The following is an 18,704-nucleotide window of genomic DNA, read 5'->3' as shown; positions in this document are numbered from 1 at the left end:
GGAAAAGGGAGCTTGATAGAGAAAGAACGGGAGTGGAAATAGAGGAGAGAGCTATGTATGGTTTGAATGTGTCCCTCCAAGGTCATGTGTTGGAAACTTAATCCTCAATGCAATGTTGAGAGGTGGGACTTTTAAGAGGTGATTAGGTCATGAAGGTTCTGCCTTCATGAATAGATGAATGCCATTATCATGGGAGTTGGCTAGTTGTCTTGGGAGAGGGTTCTTGATAAAAAGGATGAGTTCAGTCCTCTTCCCTCTTCTTTCTCTTGCTCTCTTGCCTTGCACCATGGGATGACACAGCAAGAAGACCCTAGTGAGATGCAGGCCCCTCGACCTTGGAATCTTCAGCCTTCAGAATGGTAAGAAACACATCTCTGTTCTTCATAAATTACCCAGTCTAAGGTATTCTATGACAGCAGCACAAAATGGACTAAGACAGAGAAGAAGAGGAGGAAGAGAAAAGCAGTTGAGACGACAAGTGAAGACAAAGTTATTGAAAGATGAGATTCATTATCAGAGGAAATATGGGAAATATAGAAAGAGTGTTTAAGAAAAAAAAAAACCGGAAAGTATCTCACCTACAACACTTTGAAGGCATGCAGATATTTTATTGCTGAAAATTTACATTTCTACATTTGAAGAAAAAATTCTCTGACCTATGACCTGTGGCCAAGTCTGAGTAGCCTGTGCTTTCGTTTGTCCACGTGGTGAAGTCCCACAGCCTCCCCTGACACTCAGAGAGAATCCTCTTGTGAAGCAAATATAAAAGCAAACGTTTGTTTCGTATTTTCATTTATGGCTGCCTTAACTTATACAAGAAATAGGAAAAAAGTCTTAGATCACATTGCTTTGAGCTTATGTAACAACTTTAAAGACTGTTCATTGATATCATACTCCTTAATCTTTAAAAATATCACCCTGAGGTGGAGATTTGTAGTTTTACCCCCATTCTACAAAAATAAAAATAAAATAAAAGATTAAATCATATACACAAAGTCTAGAAGAGGAATGATTAGCTTTAGTTGTCTTGTTTTAATCAAGCATGAGAAAACTAAGCTAATTCCATACATTGGCACTGATGAAAACGTGTAAAGTAAGTTGGTCCACATTACAAGTAGGTTCAATTTGGCCAAAAGACGCTATGTTTCAAACTTAATCCCCTGAGTGCAAAACTGTAAGGATTATGCTCCAGTTACCCTTTTAGTTCTGTTTCTTTCATTTCAAGATTCCTTTTGCCCTAAATAGTAGCCCATACTTGCTATTGTCTTTTGATATCATTGTTTTCACTCGTACGCTTAGGCTGAAAGGGTGTCCATCCCACCGGTGAATACACAATCAAGAGCTTCAGAGCAGAGCCTTCATCTCCACTATGGCCTCCACCACAGCAAGCCTAAGTGCACTTCCATGGATCCTACAATCATTTGTCTTTTTGTGACACCATAAAGTGTAGTAACCAGCAACGCATGGTTCAATGCAGGATGTACTGTGGGAGAGAGAAATGCACAGGAGAAGACACACTTCTTGCCTTTAGGGCTCGTTAAATTGTCTCCTCTTTCTTTTTCAACTTGCTTTTCTTTGACTCTTCTGTCTTCTAGTGAATATACTTTTTGAGTTTCTGTCTTTTTATATTGTCATGTTATCTTCTCCTTAGTCTTTTCAATCTTCAATGTTGAACTAAATAAACCCTAGGGCCTGGAAAAACTGTTATTTTCCTCAGCAAACAATGTGCTCCTCATTAATGCCATTGATTTTATATTCCACTGGCCTTCACAACAAAATAAGCAAGACTTTCTTAGGTGAATTTGTTTTTATACGACATTTAAAGTAAATTCCATGGGATTATAACCCAACATGAAGTGACATCTTTCCCAGAAATACAGCAGCATTGGCAAAATTGTCAGCAATCACCCAACCTCAGGGCCAAACATGACAATATGAGAAGAATGGCACTCTGAGTAATAAATGTGACTGAAATACAAACAAAATGTGTGGTTTTCCAGACGCACAAAGTATTGGAAGACAAAACTGTGAACAAACTACATTATAATATGCAAGAGGAGTGCTGAAAGATAGCCACAAGCTATGTGTTTCTCCTTAGCCATGCAGCCATCCTGGCACTTAGCTTCTTGTTTTTCAGATTTTCATTCTTTATTGTCTGTAAGTTGGCATGAACTCTGATCTTCTGGTGTTCCTCCAACATGTTACTGAAAAACTGCTGCAGCTGGAAGGACAGAGAGACAGATGATCAGTGCAATCTAACTTCCCATTTGGACAAGATAAATGTCTAAATGCTAAGTAGCAGCATGATTTTGTAAATTGGTGATGATGGTTGGAATGAGTAGAAAGGTATACTCCTAGGTTGTGTGTCCCTGGGGAGACTGTGACTGAGACAATGTGATGAACACCACACCTACCCCAAAGAAGCAGATGTAGACAGGAAGGTCCATGAAGCAGAAACTATGCCTTATTCCCAAAGCACATATTGAGTCTCAATGAATATTTACTGAATGCATATAGAGTGTTCTCTAAGATTTGCAGACAGAGATACAGTGAACACCCCCAATTTTTTAAAATCTCAAAAGAAACTGCAACTTCCGAAGCTCAAAATTGGTACATAATATTTGCATCTTTACAAATGTCATTCTTTATTTGAGAATACTTAGATAATGAATTTGTACATTGGCTGAATTACCTCATTGGGTCAGGTCAAGCATTCAGTTATCAGAACATTTGTTGCAATATTGTGTATAAGTCAGACTCCAAGTGAATAATAAGTTATATTCCAAAATATAAATAAGTTATAAGTTTTTTCAATTTTCATTTTACCGAGTCTCTTTTTGTATCAGTGGATTAGAACTCCGAACACTTATAGCCATAAGATGAAAATGCCCATTCCAGCTCACAACAGCTCACTTCAACCCTAATATACTCGAAATTGCATAGTAATAGTGCTATCAAGCCTAATTAAAATGTAAAAGAAGTGTTTTAGGGAAAAGTAAGTTAAAGAGCCAGGAACAATCCTCCCCCACTCTTTCTTCCCTTCTCACACCTGCTCGGAGGTGGTAACCAACAGCCCACAACTCCACGTCACGGATAGTGTGCCCAGGATTGGGCTCCTGTAGTGGTGGGAGGGGAGTGGCGGTGGTGTTTGGGATTGTAGGTGGGCTTCACGTGTGCTTGAGAGTATGTCTAGGAGGGGGAACATAAAAACCAGAGCCAGAGATGCAGAAGGTGTTTGAAAATTGTGCCTTTGGAGAGGGACGAGGGAGACAAATGACTTCATTTTCACTTTCCTTTTTATTATTTATTTTAGATACTATCCTGTGAACTGATGCAGCATAGCAGGACTGCTGGACATTAAGATGTTGTTGACGAGGATATTCATCTTAGCTAATTCATTTATTTTTTTAAATTGCAATAATTTACTGCTAAATCCATTTTTGCAATTTCGAAAAGCTGTGAGTGACTAGAGTTTTGAAACTTTAAAGATTGCTAAATTTATACGAACCTCATTTATTCATTCATTAACAAAACTTCACTAGATTCTGTAGAGGCAAAGATTGAACTAACGAATTTTAGAAGATAGAAACACACACTGAGTCTTGATTCGCGGAGCTTTTGTACCAGCATGTTCTGGGTGTAATGTGCTTTTCTTTCCCTTGTCCAGGGAATACCTGATAAATCAGGTCCTGACAGCTCAGCCTTAAGCAGGCCAAAACTCAAAAAAAGATCATTTCTTCGGGAATTAGCAGTTCTCCTTCTCTCATGATAACAATGATATGACTGTCTACTTGTTCTGTTTTTTTGCTTAGGATCATATTTCAGGCCTTTATGACCTACACACGTATTTGTTTATTTGCTTAGGGAGAGTTGATTTACCTTTATTTACAAAGGCTCTTCTTGTTCTTATTAACATAGTTTCAGGCCCTGGTGTTTAATTTTAATCAATTTTATTGGGATTTAATTTATGTACAATAAACTAGATCTACTTAAACTGTAAAAGTCAATGAATTTTGACCACTGTGTACCCCTTTGAAACCATAGGCACAATCAAGTACATTTCCTCTACCCCAAAAAAGGGTCCTTGCAGTCCATCTCTCTCTGTCCCAGGCAACCACTGATCTGCCCTTTGTCACTATAGATCCATTTGCATTACCCAGAATGCAACTGGTTTCTTTTACTAAACATAATCACCTTGATATTCATCCATGTTGCTACACAAATTTTAAAAATTTCAGTATAGTATTCCATTATGTGGATATATTACTTTTCCTTATTCATTTACCTATGGAAGGGCATTTAGATGGTTTCCAGCTAACATTTCAAAAAACTGCCTGTTTCCTGACGTGGTTGTGCCATGTTACATTCCTCCCAGCAGGATAAAAGAGTTCCAGTTGCTCCATATCTTTGCCACCATTTGGTACCATAAATCTTTCTAATTTTACCTATGCTACTGGGTGTGTAGAGGTTGTATTTATATTGTATTCTTGTTTTACTTTGTGTGAATGTATCTTTTTGTAGATATTTGCTTTTGCCTGCTTTGTTTACTTTCTGGTTACAACCCTTTTTCCTTCCAGAACTACCCCTTCCCCTTCCCAGTGCCAGTGACTTGGGTGGGGCTGTCTCCTAGTGTGGCCACATGACCCTGGTTAGACCAATTAGAGTATTCCATCTCCCCTGGACACAGTGATTGCTACATCTGACCCAAGTAGGACCAACCAAAGTGCTTTTTTTCAGGGCAAGAACTCTTGAAGCTGTGAGAAAGTATCCTTCCTTCTGCAACTGAGAGTGCTGAGGATTATATAAGTGGGGAGCTATGCTTCTCTCCACAGGGAAAAAGACTGCCTAAGAAAAATTCAGCCTAGAGGAAAGCAAAGCCAGGTAATGGTAAGAACCGAGAAGAGACAAAACTAAGATACTATCTCAGTCCTCAGGGAGCTCATTATAGCCTCATGGGGGTAGACATATTTACCAGTGATTACACTATAATGTAGTAAGCACTATGGTAAAAATATATTCATAGGATGACTTGAAAGCATAGGCGAGGAGAGGGTAAAAATCAGTTCATTAAAAAGTTCCTAGAATAGGTAATAGGAGCAGGATCTTAAAGGATGATTAGGAATTATCCAGCCAGGAACAGGGATGAGGAGTGTTCTCCAGACAGAAGGTAGAGTGTTTCTGAAATCCAGAAAATGTGAAGCAATGCAATAATTCAAGAAAATTTGTAAGTGGTACAGTATAGCTAGAGGAAACATGTTTAGGGGTGTCTGTCTGTCTCTCTTGCTCTCTGACACTTAGTGGTGAGGTGAGCAAAAATGAAGCCAAACTGTAAGGCAGGGGCCAGATCATGAAGGGCCTCATGTGCTAATCGCAAGATTTCAAAATTGCTTTGAAAAATTATGAAAAGCTACTGAAGCTCTGGAACAGGGCAATGACTGGCAGTGATGGCAAAGGTGGGATGGAGGGAAGCCCGGTCTGGGATGGGAACCCTGGGCCAGAGTCCCCTGCATTCAGGTGAGAAAGGATGAAGTGCCACCCTCCATGAACAGGTGATCTTTATTTCAGAGGAGGATACAATTAAAAACACTTCTTTCACAGTGATACAGCACCAATAGAAGCATAGAATGTAATAATTCAGATAAGCATATTATTTTTAATTTTAGCAAGTCCAAATTGCATAAAAAGTGGTTTCCAAATTATCATTGTATTTCATAATATTTAAAGTACTTACCTCCACAATCTGTAAATCTGTAGTTACGGTTCTCCCTATTGTATATATTAGATTAATCAATGATTGTGTTCCATACCTACAAGGCAATAAGATGTTAATCAAGGGTGGAAAGCATTTTGCAAAATAAAGCTATATTTTATATAGCAGATGAATGTCAAGTGTATGGCCCCTATTAATTCCTATGTCCCAAATCTAAGTAAAAACATGTATGAACTAGTTTAGCTTCATCTTTTAATAGAGAATCCTATTAACACTAAGGAAGTTAAATACGTATATGTGTTACACAAATCTATTACCTAAATCTAAAAAGCTCTTCTTAAAAACAATTGTCTTTTAAAATGAGGTAGTTGGAATACATGTCACATGTCTCAAATCAATAAAATTTCTAAGGGAATAAATAAATATATAAATTATGCCCCTTAAAAATCAGTAGTTCATAGAGGATCCATTTCAGAACTGCTGACTAAAGCCCCCTGAACGTGTATTTAAAAATGTTGTATTTATGTGTGCTTTTTTGGAGAGAAGATTAATATCTTCTGATGTTCTCTAAATGTTGGTGACCCTGAAGGCTGAGCACCACGGCTCTCCCTGTGTTTGTTTCAATAGGCGTGGTCACGGAAACTTCCCCTCTAGTTTAGTGTCCCTGAATATCTAGAAAAAGAAAAATCTTAAAATAGCTGTGAAGTATTGCTATGAAAAAACAGCAGACACTTACCTGCTCAAAGTGTGGCTGTAGTTAAAAAAGTAAATAAAAGACTTTTGGGTGCATTAAAAAAGAAAGAAAAATTAAAATAGGGTTATTATAATGGAATGACCAAGAGATAGTTGAATAGTTAATACATACAATTGATTTACTTCAAAAATATGTACTTGAAATTAAAAATGATATGAGTTAACTTTGGCAAATTTTACTAATAAAGGTGAGAGAAAATAGTGCTGCTGTTTTTCTAACTTCCTAGCTGTAACTTACACTGGGTCTACCTGAGCAACGTGAAGGACAATATACCTCTGCATATAATTGAGGCAAGCGAAACTGTTTCTATGAAGAAAGAAGAAACATTTCTTAGTCCTCTATTTTAATTGGCCAGCTAGGCAGCAAAAACCTATAAAATGACTCAAGAAATTTGAGTTTCAAAGAACCCAAATTCCAACCTTAAAAATAAAAATGGAAAACAGAGGAAACCTACCTATGGTGTTAAATGTGTGAATTTCTGCCAGACACAGGAGAAAGATTACCCGAGGAGGCAGGGCTGGATTTGACATTACCTTGGGCAATTTATAAATTGTAAAAATGGAGAATAACAGATACTTAGAAGCATTGTTCTGGTGCATAAATGAGAAAATGTATATGGAAGCACCTATTAGATTACCTGGCACACTTCATCCCTTCCTGTTCTTGTCAACTTCAAGAGGGGTTATTTTTGAAACAGAGATGATTTATCATTCTTGTTGAGAGAGCAATCTCTTTCAAATATTACTCAACAAAACTGCATTACAAACAGTTTACCCCCACCGGTGTTCAAAATACACTCTAATTAATATGAAGTCAAAAGCCAATATGAGTCAATATAGTAATCCTTTTTAAAAAGTTGATAACATCTAACGTTAGTGTGGGAACAGTGATTTGGGTACTCCAGTCTGGCTCACCTTTCTGCCTCTCCCTCTTCTCACATTACCCCTCCCTTCATGTCCTCTGCCGTGTCAGATTCCTTCTGGCAAGGATGGCCACGAGGCAAGCATGGGAACACCAAGGCATACAGCGTGATCCATGCCATGCAAACAGGCCCCCCAGTGCTTGGACCCGCCACTCTGATAACTTCTCACTTTGCTTGTGCTCCTGTTTAGCCTTTTTGGCTGTGTTCCCCATCATGAAATACAACCAAGTAGAAGTGAAAACAATTCCAAGTTTTTAAGCTTAAGACTTTAAGCAATATAATAACATGTGGAGAAAAAAAATCAAGTGCTTAGTGAAGAGGGTAAGATTCATTTTGGATAGGTTGAGTTTAAAACTGATCATGCTCTGTATTCTATATTCAAATAAAACTGGTTTTTCTGTATGCTGTGAAGCCCATTTAACAGAGATGATAACGGCACAAATAATGCTTCTACCACACCCAATGAAAAGTCGCAAAAATACTATTGCTTCATCCCTATTCACATGCTTTCATAGGACCTATTCATAGCTATGTGTACCTACTGACTTTTCCGTAACTTGAAAGATAGCTTTATGACCAATGGAGTCTTTCTCATTGGAATGAGTATTCAAGAGATCATCTTTGGTCCAATAATTAACTAAATTTTCCCACACCAACCAGTGCAATGCCCTGTACATGAGAGTGAGGGGCAAGACCAAGCCAAAAGTTGTTTTCTTTAATCAAATATTCCAAAATGTATTTCCAGAGTAGGCTTCCTAGGAAGAATTCTGGGCCTGGCTGAAAGGAACAGCGGTTCCTGCACTGCTATTGGCGATGTACTCAGCTCCAGCATGTGCCTTGGTGTGGAGATGATGTCTGTGAGCTTGCCTGCGTGTCAGTGTGAGACACATGCCCATGAGTGCTCTGAGACGAGGGAAAGATATACTCAAAACCACAGCACTGGTCACTTCATGCCCGGGGCCAAGCTGGACATGAGATGGTACTTGTTTGTTTTTGCATTTAGGCAAGCTGCCTCTGCCAGTCTGTCTTTCACCCTGTAGAAATGAAGCACAAGATCCCAGCAAGATACCACCTTACAGGAGGGGTGCAAAGCCCCTCTGCTCGTACTCATGATGATTCTAGCTCCCCCAGCCAAGACCAAACCAGCAACCAAAAACTCAACACATTAAAAAGCAAAAACAAAAATAAAATGAAATCTTCTGGAATAAGAAGTAGATTATTCAAACATTTTCATAAAAAAGCAACTGACTATGGGCAGAGGGAAGGATGAAAGTATTCTGTATGATGCTACAATGGTGAATATGCATCATTATACATTAATACATCAGCACCCATAGAATGTGCAACACCAAGAGTGAACCCTGTTGTAAACTAGGGACTTTGGGTGATAATGACGTGCCTGTTTATATTCATCAATTATAGTACAGCTATGAGTCACATAACAATGTTTCAGTCAACAATGGACAATATGTATGAGGGAGGTCCTACAAGATTAAAAAGGAGCTGAAAAATTCCTATCCCCTAGCAATGTCATAGTCATTGTAACATTGTAGCACAATGCCTTTTAGCACATTATCTTTTCTATGTTTAGATATGTTTAAATACACAAATACTTGCCGTTGTGTTACTACTGCTTCCAGTATTCAGTAACATGCTGTACAGGTTTGTAACCTAGGAGCAATAGACTATACCATAGAGCCCAGGTGTGTAGTAGTCTCTACCATCTAGGTTTGTGTAAGTACAGTGTATGCTGCTCACACAATGACTAAATCACCTAAGGATGCATTTCTCAGAATGTATTACTGTTGTTAATCAACTTGTGACTGTAAATGTGTGGCTCTGATGCAGGATGTTGATAGAGAGGGAGGTTGTGCCTGTGTGGGGACAGGGATATATGGGAACTCTGTCTGCTTAATTTTGCTGTGAACTTAAAACTACCTTAAAAAATTAAGTTTATTAATTTCTTAAAAATCAACTGAAAAGCCACTTCATTTATTTAAACATTTTCTGGAATTGAGATAAATAAATCACGTCATAAGATGAGCTTTCTAAGTAAAACAAATTTAAAATATCTGAACAAATCTTGGCATCTCAAAATGTTTAAAAGATATAGCATATCTTTTTTTTTTTTTTTTTTGAGATGGAGTTTTGTTCTTGTTGCCTACCCAGGCTGGAGGGCAATGGTGTGATCTCGGCTCACTGCAACCTGCACCTCCCAGGTACAAGTGATTCTCCTGCCTCAGCTTCCTGAGTAGCTAGGATTACAGGCATGTGCCACCATGCCTGGCTACTTTTGTATTTTTAGTAGAGATGGGGTTTCTCCATGTTGGTCAGGCTGGTCATGAACTCCTGACCTCAGGTGATCTGCCTGCCTCAGCCTCCCAAAGTGCTGGGATTATTACAGGCATGAGCCACCGAAAATGTAGATGAGGCATTAGTTAAGAACACATTAAAAGATTAAATATTTTCAGTAGTACTCTCATAAAATAAATAATTAAGAAGTATGCATTTTCTTACTTAGGAGAAAGTAAATAGAGAGCTGGGAATCAGAGCCAGGGGACACAGGTTCTATTTCAAGTTCTTTTATTTACTAGGAATTGACTTTAAGTAATTTAACTTCTGAGTCTGGGTTATTAATTGGCAATTATTTTATGGGTGTCTCTGAAAACTGTAATTATTGCATACATAAACACATTATTTTATTTTTTAAATTTCTGGTAGAAATAGAGTCTTTCTATATTGCCCAGGCTGGTCTCAAACTCCTGGGCTAAAGTGATCCTCCTGCCTTGGCCTCCCAAAGTGCTGGAATTATAGGTGTGAGCCACCATGCCTAGACTAAACATGTTATTTTAAAGAACAACATTAATGTGTGTTTCATTCTAAACATGAGACTCTAATACTGCTGAGGGATGTTATAAATTTCATAAAAATAGAAATTGACAATATTGAGAAAAAGAAATAAAGTGAATGATATAGGGACTTGTAATAAAGCAGATACATCATATTATCTCAGTAAGATAATAATAATGAACATTAAACATTTATTATGTACCAATCACTTTAAATAGCACATTATTAAATTATCTTAAAGCCTATTCATTATTATCTTCATTTTATGAATGAGAAAGCTGAAGCTTCGGTTAAAAATCTTGTTTAAGGTTACATATTTAGCACTCTCCTCATCCTAAGATTGATCTGATTCTAGATTCTATTGCCTTAACTCTTTGATATAACATATCTCTAGTGAATACATGAAAAACTAAAGCACAATAAATAAAAGGACAAAGGACAGTAATGAAGAGACACTTTCCATAGTTCTTAGAGGAAGAAACCACCACTTTGCTATACTGCTCTAGTTAAGTCTATCCCCATCCCCCAATTCTAGAATTGACCTCCAATAGGGTTAACACACTGTCATAATCAGGACAGCCTGTGTGTGCTTCACATACGACACCAGTTAGAAACAAGACATCACCAATGAAGAGCAAACAAAATAAAACTCCTTCACATGATATTCAAGGCCTGTTATCACCTGTCCTTCTCTCTGAGACTCAGCTTACCTTCTCACTCCTATCTCCTCTCCAGTGCTCTAAGCTCCTGCCAGTTAATGTGACTAGTCCCAAGTTGGCCTCCCAACTCTGCCTCCAGGCATTTCCTGGTGTTCTGTCCTCCAGGTAGAAGGAGGAGATTTGCATCTGTGCTTGTTCAAATCACATGCACATCCCTTTCTTCCCCTTAAATCCCCAAAAGCCCTTGCCATCTCTCCTCTACAGCATTTATCAGATACCAAGTCCTAATCCTTTTACATCTCCAATAACAATTTGAACTGCACCTTGATGTAGAAGAACTAAAACTTTTTATTAATAGAAAGAATCTTAGAATTTATCAAATACATCTATTATTCTACAGAAGAAGAACACAAGGCCTAAATGTTAACTAATGGGTATTTTTTTAGTTCCAGAATCAAATGAGAGGGTTGGAAAATTTTGTTTCTCCCATCAGTCTTTCTTCTGGAACAACTGGTCTACTGGCAAAATGACGTTTTGTTTACATCAGCATAACCCAAGCTGGAGTTTGGAAGAACTCCACCTAGAAGACGCTATGTAGTCAAACTGTATGGAAAACTCTAGGTTTCCTTCTGCAGGGCTTCTTGTAGACTTCATAACGCTAAAATGCACTGTGAGTCTGCAAAAGTGAGGGTTAAAACAATTTCAGAACTGATTGAGCTATTGTCTCTATCTGTCCCAGAAGGCTTATCATCCCTATCTTCAAAGGAGCATCCAGTGGAACGTGCATGAGAAAAACTAAGTGCTAACTTGTTAGTGATCAGTCACATTTTAGCAAATTCAGTATAAATACTTTCCACACCATTAATATAAAATTTAATTTGGCATAAGCATTTTTTACTTATAATTTTATACTACCTTCATCATTACATGAGGACTAGTGACATACATATTATCATGTCAAATATGTCTGTTTAATTAGTGATAATTAAATATTCAGATGTACAAAGAACTAAGTAAATATTCCTGTGTCATCTTGACTATAAATACAATTTTAATTACTAAGTTGAACTTTTATTCCTTCTTACAATCCATAAATAATGCAACAGTCTATTCAAACAAAACTATTAGCAAAATTGAGCAAAACTGCTGAATATAAACTAAGCCCTAAAAATAAATACATAAGATGTAGAAAGCAAATTAATTTGAGTCTGAAACACTTTTTGTAGCAGAATGTGCAAGAAAAGTGAACTAAGGCAAATTTACCAGAAGTAGAATAGGCATCTGTTTTATGAGTATGGCATGTTGTCAACTAAAAGATAAAAATATTCAAGCCATAGTTAAAAGTTCATGTATTGCTCTTCTATAATACGGGCAGTTTGTAGTGAGACTAAATAAAGGAAAAATGATCACTTTTCTAGTCAATGCAAAGGACGTTTGTGGCCTAGCTAGACTAAAGCTGAGCTTCCAGTGCCAAACCAGTGACCTAAATGAAAGAAAGGTCTCACTTTCCTTCTTACCTTTTACTCACAGCTTGCCAGTTGTTGACTAAGAAGTCTTTTGCGACATACCGGCCAACTTCAGATGCTGCCACAACCTCAATTATATTTGTTTCATTAGAAGTGAATGGAGATGTGCTGATGGCATACTCCATATATCTGCAAAAGTGCATTTTCAAAAAATACATTTTAAACATCCAACATAAAGAGTTAATTTAAATAAACAAAATCAAAATTCCATGGTTCTAAGGTAGTGAAGCACAAATACGCATTGTTTTAATACTTACATTAGCACATTTCTATTTTTTTCTTTTATTAATTTAATTCCTCTACCAGAAACTTTCAAGGTAAGTTGACCATAATCACCTGTTAAGTATCCATGGGTCTTTGCTGCAGCTCATTGCATAAGCAAGTTGAATCTTTTCTACTTTGTTTGTTGTATTAGTGTAAGTATTTAACAAGATGTCCCACTCTTTATCACTTCCCAAGGCAATGCCATAACATAAAACCACATCTTTAATTGGATAAGGTATTCTGTAAAATATAACATAAAATGATATTTTTCATAGTAGTTATGTTTACCCAGGTTATCATATTTTAGAAGTATGAATCTAGAAAAAATATTTATAGTCACAGATATAAAGGTCAAAAGTAGGAATCTAGAGAGGCAATTATCGGAACTGTCATTAGCATTAATTCCGTGAGAAGAGATCATCAAATTCCAAACTAAGGGGCTTTAAGAAAGAAGTAAATTAGAATAGTATAGAGTATATTGATAATACAAGTTGGTCTTATATCTCATTATCATGTTTCCTAAGAGTCCATCTGAGGTGGTATATTAAAGGTAATAAAACCAAAATGAGAGTCTCAGAGCTCAGTGAGGCAACAAACTAAGAGAGAGATGGAGAGAGAGGTGCTCTGCTGCACTCATAGATATAACAATCATAAACAATCATAAAGAACAACCTATTAAGACTCAAAACAAGCATAGACAGCTCAAAGTAAGTGCTTATTGGGAGAGTGCTTTGGCAACGAGAGGTCCTAGGTGACAATTCATTGTATAAATTCTAGTCTATTGTTATACACAGACCCATATTAAACACTGGTTTTTTAAAAAAGTATTTGAAGAGAATAGCAGAAGAGAGCGCCTAACCAAGTGAAAGCAAAACACTCATTCCCACAGTGAGTACATCAAAAAGGGAAATTGCTGGTGCTAAAATAGGACAAAAACAAGAGGAATTATGATATTACTCTTACTCATTTTCTGGATGGTCCACCCATTTTGCGAAAAGTTCTTTTGACAGCTGAAGGCAGTCTTCAAGGCCCAACCAACACGCAGTTACAAAAAGTTTTTCCAGTGATATTCTTGAAGAAAAAGTCAAAGAAAAACAGTTTATTTTGCATTACCACCTTCATTTTCTCTGCCTCCAAGAATATGTGTTTCATAAAAAGATGAGTATTTTTAAATATCCTTTCAATGACATCAGGTTTGTTTTAAAAAATTGTTTTTTGTGGATGACAGATGAATTTAAGATTCAGAGAAATATTTACTGAGAGGCTCTTAGGCACCAAAAAGAGCTCCTAAGGCCAGTATTTTTTGAAAGTTAGAAACAAATTACTGCCACCCTTCATCTCTCTCAAACACACATGGGTGTACACACTCTCCACAGCTGTTGTCAATTTATTTTTCCTGTCTTTTACTAGAATTGCCTTATGGATAAAAAATGATTTTAGAATATCTAATCTAATAGACTTCAAAATAAAGTTCTTTCTCTATACAAGAAAGGGAAACGTAATAGTTCATTTCTCCCCTTCTACAATTTGTTTTCTTTTGCCTTAGTGTGTTTCTTCTACTCCTCCTGGCTGTTATATACATGTTCAGAAAAAGAATAAAGATGTTTGGTTGGTTTGGTTTGTTTTTACAGCTGAGCAGGGGTCTACACTGTACTTCAAAACAAAATAAGTTCAAAAGAATACAGTGAAGACCAATAATAAATCCAGGTAAGTGATGCCTTGTAGTCCCTACTCCAGGTTTGGGGTCAGGGTAAAGAAATCCAAATTGGCCATAAGTTTCCAGAAAATGCAAGCACCAAATCTCTGTTACTCCATCCTCCAGTTTCAACCCAGCCTGGCCTGACCTTCTGATAAGCTGAAGAGGAATGTGCAAGGGTGGAGATCCTCTGAGAGACAGTTCTAGGCATTCATTTACATACTCTACTCACTCCCTCTCCTCACCCATCCCAATCTCAAGCTGGTGGCAACAAGCTGGAGTTCTGTGGAAGTGCAGTCTAACTCCCTAGAGCTGCTCTGAAGAGAACTGTCCCTGGGATGCTATAAAAAGTAGGCTACTTCAGTCCAATTTAGGAGAGCCAAGGAAATCTCTGGTTAACAAATGTGCTGCCTGATTGAGCACACTTTTGCCTTCCCACTCATTCATACAAATTGCCTAACCACTCTCGATCCCAGCTAGTCCTTACCGTTGTCCACCTACTCATCCATTACATTTTATGTCCTTCTAATCACATCCCTTAGCACTAAAATTTCTGCCCTCCCAGAAGAGTACTATCGAGACAGAATAATCATACTTTGTGTATTTTGTATTTCTTGCTTGATCTAATTGATTTGAACTTGATGTTGACCAGAAGTTGTAGGTGTAATCCCTATACTGTTATTGGCTACAGAGTCCCTCCCTATATCTAGAGACCATCCTACACACAAAACTTACGGCACAAGGAAGACAGAAATACTACCACCCCATTTTGCCTCTTGCCTCCTTCCTAGACCACCATGACAATATGCTTACTCTCCTCACCAAACCAGTAATATGAAAGTCGTTTGTGAAACTAACTTGTGCTCACAGATCTATAGCAGTGACTGATCTATATCACTGTCAACCTACTTCATCTTATCTGCATAATGACTGAATTTCTGTTAATAATAATATACAGAGGGGACCTTTTCCCCTGTGGCTTTCCCATGCCCTTCAACTTACTGGTATAGGCTAGCTTTGCTTAGCACATCTTCCCCAACAATAGGACACATTTATAATTTCAACCAGTAGTCTAGGCTTTGAGAATATAGAGCTATAAGCTCCTATGTGTACATGCACGTGCTTTGCAGGTAAATTAAGATCTCAAACGACTAACTTCTGTTAGAATACATGTAGCCCACCAACCTCTGAGCTATTGTTCTCAAATAATAATAGCATATAAAATCTCTCAGTGAATAACAGATATGAAGATTTTATTTTATTACTTCTGGAAGCCTATTAATATGAATGCATTTTATTCAATTATCACTCCTGAAAACATACTTACAGAGCTAAGTAGTCATCTTGTAATGCCAACACGTTTTCACGAATTATAGTTGAATAAATGTTCCATATTAAATTAAGTCTCTTTAATAGATACCTCTATAAACAACAAAGAAAATACACTGTTAGTTCTGGCTTGCAAACACTGAATTTTCACTGTGTTTCTATTTATTTATCTGAAAAGACATTGATAGACAAGTGGCAGATATTTCTTCAGAAATTATCTTTATCTGTTACTAAATATATAACTGGTTTATTTTTTAATCTCTTTGGGTTTAGTTCCATTTTTCATAAAATGTGGTTTACCATAATACCAATGTTACAGTGTATTATGAGGATTAAATAATATATTGCAAGCACATTGCCTGGCACAAAGCAAGAACTCAAAAAATATTAGCTATAATTATCATTTAACATCATCCCATACATTTCCAGTTATGTTCAAAATAGAGAAGAAATGTAAAAATATAAACTAGTCTTTCTACCATAAAACATCCATGCTAAGTATACATTCCTCAAAAAAAAAAAAGAACTGGTTTATGTCCTGGACAAACTGAAGCCCTAATTTTGAAATAAATATAAGCTATCAGCTGGTAAATATAAAATTATAAAAGTTAGACGTTTACTAATACATCCCTAAGAATTAACTAGCTGCTGCTCATTGAAATTCTTTAAAAACAAATATTAGTTTTACTTCTTTACCCAGAACAAGTAATCAGATGTTATCAACGAGCCTCCTCAATCCCACCAAAATTTTAGTGCCTTCTTTTATTAATCACCATCCCAAGCTCAGCTAAATTCCCATTGGTACTTCGGCCACTAGGAAAAAGAAAGTCTGGGGCCGTTAGACATATTTGTGATCTCACCCTCCGAATGGCCCAGAAATTCACTTGAAATCATCACCTAACATACTTTTTGGTTTGTGTGACCCCTAACTCCCCAAAGAGGGCTACCTAACTTTTGCTTTGATTTTACCTTTGCTATTTTTTCCTATAATTACTGTTTAAGATCTAACAATGGAATTTTTTTTTTCATTTATGATGGCATGTCATTTCTCTGTTCAGTAATTCTAATTTCTCTCTTTCTTTTCCTAATATCAAAAGCATCTTCAAATTTTTACATTTTCTGGAATATATCTCTGTGTATTTAAGTGCTGTTCCTATGAGTCAGAATATTGCAATTATAAACACAGAGTTGTTACATTTCATTCTGGCTGCCTAACAATCTCTTAGGAAAATAGTTGTTAATAAATACTATCCTTTTCCCTAAAAAAGACCAGGCATACAATTTCCATCCACTTCTGGATGTGACTCACTGTCACTTCACCAAGAATGAAGTACCCGTCCAAACCTCACTCATCTCCTAGACCAGGTCTATGACTAAGGTATTTTCTTCTAAGATCAATCAGCCATTGTTAAGGAAATGGATATATATATATATATACACATATATATATGGATATATATATGGAACTAAGAACTAAGACTATTACTTTGGAAAGATCTGTCTCACAGATGCTGGCTAAAATATGAAAAGAAGAAGAGAGGATTTATTTAAAAACTACATAAGAAAGAATGAAATTACCTTTAATAATGAGTATATATCATAGATGTTCACCTCAGAAACAAGATCCCTGGTTACCAAGTTTACCAAGACTGTATGCCATACTATAATTTCATCTTCTTCAGCAAGGTACTTGGTTAACTCAAGTGCTGTTTCAATCTCAATATAATTGTTTCTGTTTGATTTAAAAACACACATACTCAAAAAACCTTCACTTGCTAAGTAATTTGCATGCGTTCGATATTTGTTCCATGTTTCAATGCATGACTTCAATAAGGCATGTGAATAAGTCAAGAAACGAGAAGGTAAATGTCCCATCTTATAGAAAGGATGAAACCCAAGCAAAGTTGACAGGCCTTCCATTTCAATTTGGTACTTTCAAGTGTCCAAAGTCTTGAAGGCTAGAGAAAATTCAGGCCAAATGTTGGACTGATTATTAGGAAATAGAAGAGTTATGCATTCTGTATGCATTCTTATGACAGCATAATTTGCATTCAACAAATTTTAATTAGAAGTCATTCTCTATCTAATGCTCTGACAGCTACTGATTTGCAAACCAACTACAGGCATACCTCAGAGATATTGTGGATTCTGTTCCAGACCACAGTAAAGTGAATATCATAATAAAGCAAGTCACACAATTTTTTTTTATTTTCCAGTGCATATAAAAGTTATGTTTACACTATACTGTAGCCTATTAAGTAGCAATGGCATTATGTCTAAGAAAAACAGTATGCACACCTTAATTTAAAAGTAGTTTATTGTCAACAAATGCTAACAACAATCTGAGCCTTCAGCAAGTCATAATCTTGGCTGCTAACTGATCAGGGTGGTAGTTGCTGAAGCTGAGGTGGCTATGGCAATTTCTTAAAATAAGCAACAATAAAGTTTGCCAAATTGCTCAATTTCCTTTCACAAAAGATTTCTCTGTAGTATGCGATGCTGTTTAATAGCATTTTACCCACAGCAAAACTTCTTTCAAAATTGGAGTCAATCCTCTCACACATCCTGCTGCTGTTTTAACAACTAAGTATACGTAATATTCTCAATCCTTTGTTGTCATTTCAACAATGGTCATAGTGTCTTCACCAGGATTAGATTCTTTCTCAAGAAACCACTTTCCTTGCTCATCCATAAGAAGCAACTTCTCATCCATTCAAGTTTGATCATGAGATTGCAGCAATTCAGTCGCATCTTCAGGCTCCACTTCTAATTCTAGTTCTATTGCTATTTCCACCGTATCTGCAGTGACTTCCTCTACTGAAATCTTAACCCCTTAAAGTCATCAATGACGATTGAAAACTTCTTCAAAACTCCTGTTTATATTGATTTTTTTTTACCTCCTTTCATGCATTGCAAATGTTTATAATGGCATTTGGAATGATGAATCCCTTCCAGAAGATTTTCAATTTACTTTGGCCAGATTCATCAGAAGGA

At 36.7% G+C, this 18,704-nt stretch overlaps 1 protein-coding gene across 1 annotated transcript in view; it reads right to left on the bottom strand.

Moving 5' to 3' along the window:
• Positions 1-587: 587 nt before the first annotated feature.
• The window catches only part of LVRN (laeverin), a 68,232-nt gene continuing 50,115 nt past the window's right edge, over positions 588-18,704 (bottom strand). Inside the window, exons 14-20 of the mRNA XM_054488499.2 lie at positions 17,289-17,442; positions 15,709-15,803; positions 13,649-13,756; positions 12,758-12,925; positions 12,413-12,550; positions 5,732-5,807; positions 588-2,221 (exon numbers count right to left, since the gene is read on the bottom strand). Of these exons, the coding sequence (XP_054344474.1) occupies positions 2,081-2,221; positions 5,732-5,807; positions 12,413-12,550; positions 12,758-12,925; positions 13,649-13,756; positions 15,709-15,803; positions 17,289-17,442 (880 nt within the window). The 3' untranslated portion in view covers positions 588-2,080. The remainder of the gene's footprint in view (positions 2,222-5,731; positions 5,808-12,412; positions 12,551-12,757; positions 12,926-13,648; positions 13,757-15,708; positions 15,804-17,288; positions 17,443-18,704) is intronic.

Source organism: Pongo pygmaeus, chromosome 4, assembly GCF_028885625.2.
Source record: "Pongo pygmaeus isolate AG05252 chromosome 4, NHGRI_mPonPyg2-v2.0_pri, whole genome shotgun sequence".
Lineage (NCBI taxonomy): Eukaryota > Metazoa > Chordata > Mammalia > Primates > Hominidae > Pongo > Pongo pygmaeus.
The sequence above is the reverse complement of the archived record's forward strand: the minus strand, read 5'-3'. Positions and strand labels throughout refer to the sequence as shown.